Below are 10,739 nucleotides of genomic sequence, written 5' to 3'. Positions count from 1 at the left end.
GAACAAGCGCTTTTTTCTTTTGTACAGATTGTTTCAAAGCAGCTTTACAGACATAACAGGAAAATGTTGTAATAATATTGTTAAATATAAGTAGGTAATAGGTAATACCTATTGCTTGACAAATGAAAAAAAAAAAAAAAAAAAAAATTATATATATATATATATATATATATATATATATATATATATATATTTCAAATGTTTGCCTATGTAGGAGATCCCTGTTTATTATTATTATAATTCTAATGATGACAGGAGTAATGATACATGGTGATATTATTAATACACATGCTTATTCTTTCTCTGTCTCTCTTTCTGCCCTACAGATTGCTGAAAAAGGAGAATCCTGTAGCAGAAAAGTGTGGGACTACTTCTGCAAATGCTTTAACTTTAGTATTATAATTTATTTACAGTACACACACAGACTGTTAAAACCAGCTTCAACTGGAAGAAAGTAAAAGTGTTAAATGTTTAAATGTTTTTTGATCATTAAAAAATATATACTTTTGATGTGCATTTGTTTAGACATTGAGACTGTAATCTAAGGCTTTTTTTTAACATAAATCCCTTCTGGAAAATGGTTTATACAGCCCACATACATAGAACAGGCAGATATTTTGCTATTAAATGTTGTGTAAGTGCAGTTTATAGGAAATGGGTCTAATATCCAGTTTATTTTCAAAATATCAGCTTATAAATCGGCTCTTTTCAATTTATTATCGGCATCGGCCCCCAAAAATCCATATAAGTGATAAGTGAAGTGACATTCAGCCAAGTATGGTGACCCATACTCAGAATTTGTGCTCTGCATTTAACCCATCCGAAATGCACACACACAGAGCAGTGAACACACACACGCGCACACTGTGAGCACACACCCAGAGCAGTGGGCAGCCATTTATGCTGCGGCGCCCAGGGAGAAGTTGGGGGTTCGATGCCTTGCTCAAGGGCACCTAAGTCATGGTATTGAAGGTGGAGAGAGAACTGTAAAGGCACTCCCCCCACCCACAATTCCGCCGGCCCGAGACTAGAACTCACAACCCTTCGATTGGGAGTTCAACCCTCTAACCATTAGGCCACGACTTCCCCCATTATCGGTCGGGCTCTAGATTTCACCATGATTAGCCTGTTGCTAGCATGTTTCTAGCATGATTAACATGTTGTTAACATGTTTCTAGCATGACTAGCATGCAACTAGCATATTGCTAGCATGTTTCTAACACGTGACTAGCATGTTGCTAGCATGATTTTAGCATTATTAGCATGTTGCTAGCTTGTTTCTAGCATGACCAGCATGTGACTAGCAAGTTGCTAGCATGATTTTAGCATGATTAGCATGTTGTTAGCATGTTTCTAACATGACTACCATGCGACTAGCATGTTGCTAGCATGATTTTAGTATGATTAGCATGTTTCTTGCATGTTTCTAGCATGATTAGCATGCGACTAGCATGTTGCTAGCATGTTTCTAGCATGATTAGCATTCGACTAGCATGTTGCTAGCATGTTTCTAGCATGATTAGCATGTTGCTAGCATGACTAGCATTCAACTAGCATGTTGCTAGCGTGATTTTAGCATGATTAGCATGTTGTTAGGACATAGATAGATAGATAGATAGATAGATAGATAGATAGATAGATAGCGTGTAAGCCACATTAAAAATGTTAACAGCTTAAAGGCGCAATATGTAATTTTTCTGCTTTAAAAATAGCAGAAAACACTATATCTATGTTATACATTTTTTTTAGTTGTGTAATTACATTATCCTGACAGTTTCCACGAACTTTCAAATCCGGAGAAAATTATTGTTTAATTAGAAGACATGGCACGTTTCTTTATTTCCGTTTTGTCGCCTGTCTATGGCGTCATATAAACTTTGACCCCTCTAGTTTATCTAACTTCCTGCGGAACCGCCAAATACAAAGGTGAACAGAAACAAAGACGAGACGAAGAAGAAAAAGTAGTAGCTAGCCTTGATCGAGACTATTATATTTTATATTTATATTGCTTATATTCGTATTTATACCTCAATCAATAACTTAGTTATGGATCATGATTATGCTTTGCCTGCACGTTCTGTGAAGCGCAAACGTACGGGTGAAATAAATGACCCGAGAAGGTTTTGGGACAAGATAAGAAACAAGACACGGGTAAATATTGGAGTTGCATTTCCAAGATAGAGTTTCGTGACAAGCTGAAACTACAGAGAGATGCCGAACTCGCTTGCATTCTGATAAACAGGTATGCATCCATCCAGCTAACTGTATCTATCCGTATATTTTGTGAAACGATGATGTCTTGTGTAAAACGCAGACGGACTAGCTCTCATGTACAGTATAGTATAATGTAAATCTACATTTGTTCTATATCTAGCTGGATAAAGCAGCTTCAAATGCAGTTCACTATCTTGTTCGATATCATAGTATAAACCTAATTATAATAATTAACGCAAAGCGACCATGTTTTTTTAACATATATTACTACTAGCTATATGGAATATTGATTTGATAGGGGTCTCATAATTCATATATCTCTCCGTTCAAAAAGACGTGATTGTCAAAATACTAAGTTAGAATGAGTGAGGAATGATTGGGAGCGACAGAGCGCGTGTTCCAATGAACAACAACTCCCATGAGCCCACGCTCTTTCCTGACGTCATCAAAGTACATCTTATGTTATTATTTTGATTGAGTGACCCCTGGTGGCCAAAAATCCAATACTGTATGTTTAAGTCATTTGTGGATTAATGCGTATTGGAGACGCGAATCCATTTAAAACGATTCAGTTCGATTTGGTGAACTGGTTCAAAAAGATCCGGTTACATCGAATGATTCGTTCGCGAACCAGATATGACAAACTGCTTTGTTTTGAACTCTCATTACAGACACGGAAGAGAAGACAATGCTGAATAAAGTCATAGTTTTTGCTATTTTTGGACCAAAATGTATTTTCGATGCTTCAAAATATTCTTACTGACCCTCTGATGTCACATGGACTACTTTGATGATGTTTTTCTTACCTCTCTGGACATGGACAGTAGACCGTACACACAGTTTCAATGGAGGGACTGAGAGCTCTCGGACTAAATCTAAAATATCTTAAACTGTGTTCTGAAGATAAATGGAGGTCCTACTGGTTTGGAACGACATGAGGGTGAGTTATTAATGACATAATTATGATTTTTGGATGAACTATCCCTTTAAGTCGCTGGGGTATATCTGTAGCAATAGCCACACACACACAAAAAAAAAGCCCTGCCCCTGTATCATTTATGACTTTTATGAGCTTTATGACTGGTTTTGTGTTCCAGGGTCACATTTCAGAACTGTTAGTTCACTTTAAGTGCATATTCAATAAAATGAAGCACATTTCTTTTTAACGATGGAAGTCTATTTGATTTCCTCAGTTCATTTACGCTAGATGTGTTTTCTATGAGGGGGTTTAGCACGAGGTGGCAGTAAGCTGTTATCAGTGGTGTTATTAAGACGGTCCAAGGGAAAAGAGCATTGTCCTAGAGAAGAAGAAAGAATGGAATGAAAGTAATATGAATAATATAGGATATTTGAATGAAGATTTTGTGAAGAGGAATTATTTTAATTATATGCTAATATTTACTGACGGATCAAGAGATCCAGGGACAAAACATATAGGATCAGGAGTATATATATACCAGAGTTTGATCTAGGTATGTAAAAGAATTAATCTTAAATTATCGGTATATACAGCAGAAATGGTTGCTATTATTTTAGGGTTACAGTGGATAGAAGAGGTGAGGCCAGAGAGAGTTGTCATTTGTTCAGACTCAACTGCTGCCCTGTTTAGTTTGAATTCCAAAAAGACCTTAAGAGATGATTTATTGATTTAAATATATACAATAATGCTGAGAATACAAAGAACTGGTGGTGATGTACAATTTGTTTGGTTCCTGGCTCATGTTGGTGTTGAGGGAAATGAAAAAGCAGATGAGATTGCAAAGACAGCATTAAAATTAAAAGATGATGAAATAATGAAAGTTCCCTTTGGAAAAGGAGAGGCCAAATCATTAATTAGAAAATCAGTGAGTGGCGAATGGCAGAACAAGTGGGACACAGACAATAAAGGGAGACCCTATTACAGCATTCAGAGATCTATTAAAGTGAAGGGTTTCAAAGGGAAATATAGAAGAGATGAAGTGATCTTTTCAAGGCTTGGACATATTAAAATCAACGCTGTATTTAATGGCAAAATTTGTGTCTGATAAATGTGAGGTATGTAATGTTCCTGAAAATGTCGAGCATGTCATTATGAAGTGAATTTGATTTTGAGAGGAACATCTTACGTGATAAGATCTGTGAATTAGGACGGGGATGGAATTTAGAAGGTATACTGGGGATAAGTGAGGAAACATGGGAGTGTTACGAAGCTCTCTTTAACTTTCTTAAATCTACGAATCTAATCTTTTATGGATTAGACCATAAAATATAGGTTTATGTTTATTTATTTATTTATTTATTTATTTGGATCACTAAAATATAACCTGAAATACTAAAACCATGAATGACATACTCCGGTACAGTAGGTGGCGGTATGCACCGGGAAAATTGGTTGGGACCCGCCATTAATACTAGAGAAGAAGAAGAAGAAGAAAGAGCATTGTCGTCTTCCGGGTGAGCTACTGTCATCTTTAGCATACGATTAAACGGTTAAAACTGAGCTTTTTGTGTTCCTCTCTCCACCGCCGATGATTTAAGCAGTATGTGTATTCCTGCCGATGGATGTCACGACAAACACTGAGGAGATTTTAAGCTGAGAGCGTTATCCAGCTGCTTGAAATTGAGGTCTGAGCTTGAATCGTAAAACACATTAAGACCGGGGAACCAGTTTTTGGCTGTCTAGTGAGCTTTCTACCTAGATAGCATGTATCAGGCATCATATTCGTGCAGCTCACTAGATTTTGACACACGGCTTTATATCTTCAAGGTGGTCAGGCTCGTTACATTGAGTTATTTGGCTTTGCTCTTTTGCTGCAAACCTGTCCGAGATCACTTGAGTGACATTAATGTGGAATGCTGTAATGTAGGTCTAATTAATTGCTTAAATACAGGCCTATTTACTAGTTAGACTGCTACAAGGTGCTTCACATAAAGTGACAGCCGTGGTTTAAATGCTGTATTTCATCTATTATGATAAAATCAGTTACTAAACCATTAAATAAAAATGCATTCTAATTTTATAAGCTCATGTTCCAGAAATTGAATATTTGTGCTGTTGAACTTGATTTGGCCTGGATGATTACAACAGTGACCAGTTAACTTGTATTTACATTTACTTTATACATTCATTCAAATTTGAACCCTCTTAAATTTTAAACGACTTTAAAAAGATAATACAAGCAATCTATATTATCCGTCAGCTACACTTCATGTATACATGCCAATTTTGTGCAAAAGAAGTGCGCTTGTATGTATTGCATGTAGTACACGTGTAGTGTACTAAAATTCTTAAAAGTATATTTAAAAAACAGTAACATTTGCATTCCTTTTAAAATGTAGTATTTCCCATAATTAGTACTCTTTTAAAAAGTATGCCAAAGTGTACTACTTTTATCCTGGGTTAGTAATCATTCAAACTCTTTGATTCACAGCACAATGTCGGTGTCAGTGGAGAAGAGCGACGCGGGGTTCCCCCCGGACTGGGAGGATGATGAGCGAATGGCTTTCTTGTTCTCTGCCTTCAAAGAGAACCGAGATGTGGACTGTACAGACTGGGACGGGAAAATAGACTTCTGGAGTCCTCTGATCATGGATCAGTGCAGGCGGCGCGGGTCGGTGTGTGTGAATCTGCAGGAGCTGAACGAGAGCTTCAGGAGGAAGGGCTCTGTTCCTCTGGGCTTGAGTACTGTCCTTCAGAGCATGATCAGGTCAGTCACTATCACCTCAAATACAACGTCGTGTAGATCACGAAGAGTAATCAGTACATGGATTTATAGCACGCTGTTGGGATCTGTTCTGTTGTCCTTCTAGAAGCGGGAAGATGCAGAAGGAATCAGACTTCGCTGCAAATGTAGACTCGGGCTGGTTGTCGTGGGGTGTTGGACTCTTGTTGGTTCGACCTCTGAAATGGACTCTGTCAGCTCTGCTGGGCAGTGGGAGGGTCCCGCTGGAGGAATCGTTTGTTGTGATAGACCTGGTGAAGGTAAGTGTAAAACTAACAGCAATAATGCTCATTTCCAGTCTTTATATAGACTACTGCTTGCTTGCTTGCTGAAATGTTTGGGGTCAGATTCATAAACCGAGCAAATTAGCGTGAGAGTGTAATCCCATAAAAGCGCAGATGAGAGTGGAAAGTTCAGTGGCTGATCTACTGACTGTTAGGAACACAGACACCGCCAGATCATTTCCATAATGAGCAACGCAATCTACCTATGATGATGTAATCTGTAATTTAAAAAAAACAAACACTTTTGGACCTCACTGTATTTTGTTTGTATGGCATGCAGGTAGTTATTGGTCAGATTTGAGCGTAGGCTGTTCCTCCTCTTGCAGGAAAAGGCTGTGGCACTGTTGGCAGCATATCGGGCTTCTCCTTTAGCAACACACTCTCTGGTGTCTTTCCAAGAGCTGCGTGCTCTCTCCTCTCACATCTGTCCGGATGAAAGCTCGCTCTGCCTGGCTCTGCTGCAGCTACAGAGAGAGAAACATGTCACCGTCTCACTTCACGAAGGCGAGAAGGTGTGTTTGAGGACAAGAGCATGCCTTGATGTACTCTAGCCGCACAGACTTTAGGGAAAAATGCATTTTGAAAACAGTGTAGGTAATAATGCAGAATTATATCATTTTTCAGTGATTGCTCACTTCAATATCGTTCAAACGTTTGATAAAAGTCATATTTTTGAGGTGCATTAAATTCCCCATGGAATTTGTTTTTCATCATTTCTGCCATGGAATTTTTTTTTTAAGGGCTATAGAAATAAAGTTTGATTTTTTAATATGACCTTTTGTCTTACAGTTCTGACTTTGACTTTTTTCTCATGAAAAAAGTTTTTATGAGATTCATTTAAAAAAAAAGTAAGAATTCTGACTTTTTTTTCTCTGAATTTCGAGTATATGAAATGTATATAATATATATATATATTTTAAAGGCAGTAAATACAATTCTTACAATTCTGATTGTCTTCACAATTCTGAGTAAAAAAAAAAAAAAAAAAAACTTACAATTGTGAGATTTACTCTCAATTGTGAGATTTTTATTTATTTATTATTATTCCGTGGTGGGCAGCCATAGACATTTATAATATTACAAAATATTTATATTTCAGATAAATGCTGCTGATTTGAACTTTCCATGTTCCAAAACCATGAAAAAAAAAATCTAATAAAATAAATCACGGATTCTACAATACATTTAGAGCAGAAAAACTGTTTTCAACATTGATAATAATCAGAAATGTTTCTTGAGCAGCAAATCAGCGTATTAGAATTATTTCTGAAGCATCATGTGACACTAAAGACTGGAGTAATTATGCTGAAAACTCAGGAATAAATTAAATTGTTAAATACAGTAGTTTTATATTATACTAATATTTCATAATGTTACTCTTTAAATGTATTTGTGATCAAATATCTGGAGATTTGGAGAGAATAGGAAAACAACTTTTGAATGGATATGTATATCTAAAAACAGTCATGCTTCAACAGTTCTTCAACCAATCACCAATCCAAATGTGTCTCTTAAATCACAGGGCACTGATTGGTTGATTAGTAACTTTTGCCACTTGTTTGTTTCTAATGACACTTTTAACCATGTCCCCATAGTTGGTGAAATTCAGTCAGGCAGGACAAAGCCGTGTGCCTCCCGTCAGCGAGGTGGACCTGGGTATCTATCAGCTCCAGCGCAGCGAGAAGCTTCTGGAGGAGAGAGTGGAGACATTGGGGCAGGAAGCAGAAAAGTGAGCCAGTTCATCCAGATTGCATTGACGTTACTCCAGCCAGTGTCATTTCTGTGACATGATGGGTTATTACAATAGCGCTGCTGTTAAATGATGTGTTTTCTAATGTGCAGGTGTAAGCAGCAGGCAAAATCACTGCTTAAAGAGGGGAAGAAATCACAGGTATGAGTGCACTTTTTGTGCCTATTGTTATAGGCAAGAAATGCGTTTTAATGGATTGCCACCTTTTCCTGCCACAGGCCCTGAGGTGTTTACGTGGGAGCAAGCGGGTGGAGAAGAAAGCAGACCGTCTGTTCGCTCAGCTGGAGACGGTGAAGGGGATCCTGGACAGAATAGCAAACTCCCAAACCGACCGCCTGGTGAGACGCACAGACACACAGATGCACTGACCGTCTGCTGTGAATTGGCCGACACCAGTGAAAGTCACCCACGCTTCGCCACGTCGCACTCCTACAAGCCAGCACTGCATTGCACTTTTTTTCTGGTTCACATTTTTCTGTAACACTTTTTTTTTTTTTTTTTTTTGCATACGTCCTGAAAATATTTCTGTGATTTAACAACACATTCACATGCGCATAGTTCTCTCTTTAATGATCACATGACATTATGATTGGACGATTATTTATAATCATTGTGATTGTGATTATTGCTCCCCTCGATTAAGCATAATCATCTGCAATATTTCCCCACAGATTTTTGCTTGGTCTTTTATTGGTATCATGCCTCCACAAGCACTCGTGTGCTTGAGGGTTGCCAGATTTCTAGAGGTTACATCCTCCAATCAGAGCTTTTCTTTTAAAAATACACATTTTTTGGCCAGTGTTTTACTTCATCTCTCCAATCAGAAAACGCTTAAACAATGGAAAAAGTGCTGATGATCAGAAAACACTGTCAAAGCTGTGAATTGGGGTTTTCTCTCTAGTGAGATGATTCTCAATAAAATAAGAGTGAAATATAATCATTGTTCCTTGACACAGCCGTTTGCGCTGTTTGCTATGAATAAATCTGCCATCAAACCTCATTGATGAAGGAATAAATCTAGACATGGATCTCGACTATATTGTGATCACAAGAGTGGGATCTATATACAATGGATAAACTAAACATTTCAATGCATGTTGGCCACAATTATTGGCAGCCCTTGAAATTCTTATGAGTAAAATAAGTGTTTATATCGTCCTAATGCACAACGAGAAGGAGAGTTCGAGTGGCCAAAGACTCTCCAAGGAGCACAGCTGGAGAATTGCAGAGATTAGTTGGGTCTTGGGGTCAGAAAGCTTAAAAAATATATATCAAATAGCCCCTACATCTCCAGATGTTGTTCTATGGTCAGATCAGATGAAACTTTTTAAAAAAACGGCTTTAATAATCATGTTTAGGATAAATGATGCAGTTTTATTTTCACAGCCACCTTTGCTCATATTTACCAAGGGTGCCACTAGTGGAGAGTGCTGTGGATGATGCATGGCTCAGTAAAGCGTTTCTATGCGTGTGAGCAGGTGATGCAGGCGTACCAGGCCGGTGTGGCGGCTCTGAGGATCTCACTGAAGGGTGTGACTGTGGAGCGAGCAGAGAATCTGGTTGATCAGATACAGGAGGTGATTCATCACAAATCTGTTGTTAATGCTAATATTATGTCATTATACATATTTTTAAGTTCTGTGTTTCATTTATGCTTTTTGCACAGTTATGCGACACTCAGGATGAAGTCAACCAGACTCTTGCCAGTGGAGTGCTGGATTCTGGTATACATGTTTTTCCCTAAATGTATTAATGAATTAATATGAATTTCAATGATGAATTCCATATATCAAGTGCGTCTGACTCTGTAGACCATGAGATGATTTCATAGGTGTGAGTTGTTTGCTATGATTGGTATTTCTGCCTTTCGGGCTGCAGTTCATTTATGAATGACAGTACGTCACTCTTCCACAACTGAGCTGGAACAGTCTTTGCCATAAAGCTGTCTTACAAACGAATGCTTCATGTGCTCACAGGTGAGGATTCAGAAGAGTTGGAGGAGGAGCTGAAGTCATTATTGGAGAAAACCATCCCAGATAATGACGTGCTCCCAGCGGTCCCAACGAATCCTATTTCTCCTCCAAGGAAAACGGGTATCCTGGATGCTGATTTTGTCCAGTCTCTGCCCTCCGTGCCTGATTCCAGTCTAGGCATCACAGACGAGGAGCTGGACAGAGAACTAAGTCGACTTACAGTCTCTGACACAGGTACCTTCACGCTTTTCTAGTTATTTCTGAAATGTTGGCAAGTAGCATTGATATTATTAGTCATATCTGAAGTGGTGTTGTCAAAAATACTGATTTATTTCTCTTCTCTGCTCCTCAGCTGTGCCGAGAGGAAGTATCTCAGCTCACAGGAAGCTGGAGCCGGCCCAGTGAATGACCGTTGAGCACAAGCAGCCACTAAAATGGGTTAATCGCTATCCACTAAAGAAAGCCATCAAATACAGTACTTATGTGTCCTTGCATTATAACAAGCCCTACCAAGTCTTCATGAAATGCCCTTATTCATGTTTGTAATGGCATGTCTATTTTTGTTTTTTAAAGAAGGTTTTAAGAGTGGCCCTTTGAGTTTGTAAAGTCTGTACAATGTATTATTCTAATAAAACTACAAATTATGATGCCAAATGAAGAATATTGTGTGTGCGTTGCTTTGAGAAGTGAGATGATCACTCAGATCTGTCTTTGCAGTTTTATTAGTAGTAGTAGTATTTTTTCTTTGAAGAGTATAGTATATTAAAATATGTAGTTTTAAGTATATAGCCATATTAATAAGTTATAAACACTCCCA

At 38.1% G+C, this 10,739-nt stretch overlaps 1 protein-coding gene across 3 annotated transcripts; it reads left to right on the top strand.

Moving 5' to 3' along the window:
• The first annotated feature begins 4,575 nt into the window (after positions 1–4,575).
• chmp7 (charged multivesicular body protein 7) lies at positions 4,576–10,579 on the top strand. Of its 3 annotated transcripts, none has more exons than XM_026269964.1 (11): positions 4,576–4,647; positions 5,625–5,900; positions 6,004–6,175; positions 6,526–6,711; positions 7,795–7,928; positions 8,042–8,090; positions 8,168–8,287; positions 9,428–9,526; positions 9,616–9,673; positions 9,926–10,156; positions 10,275–10,579. In XM_026269964.1, the coding sequence occupies exons 2-11, from the start codon at positions 5,629–5,631 to the stop codon at positions 10,325–10,327; spliced, it is 1,374 nt and encodes a 457-aa protein (XP_026125749.1). In that variant the 5' UTR covers positions 4,576–4,647; positions 5,625–5,628; the 3' UTR covers positions 10,328–10,579. The 3 variants fall into 3 exon arrangements, with proteins under 3 accessions (XP_026125749.1, XP_026125747.1, XP_026125750.1); XM_026269962.1 differs by having other exon boundaries at positions 4,622–4,818; XM_026269965.1 differs by lacking the exon at positions 6,526–6,711 and having other exon boundaries at positions 4,622–4,818.
• The last annotated feature ends 160 nt before the right edge of the window (positions 10,580–10,739 follow it).

This window comes from Carassius auratus, chromosome 8 (genome assembly GCF_003368295.1).
Source record: "Carassius auratus strain Wakin chromosome 8, ASM336829v1, whole genome shotgun sequence".
Classification (NCBI taxonomy): domain Eukaryota; kingdom Metazoa; phylum Chordata; class Actinopteri; order Cypriniformes; family Cyprinidae; genus Carassius; species Carassius auratus.
Note: the sequence above shows the minus strand (reverse complement) of the source record. Positions and strands in the feature narration are given on the sequence as shown.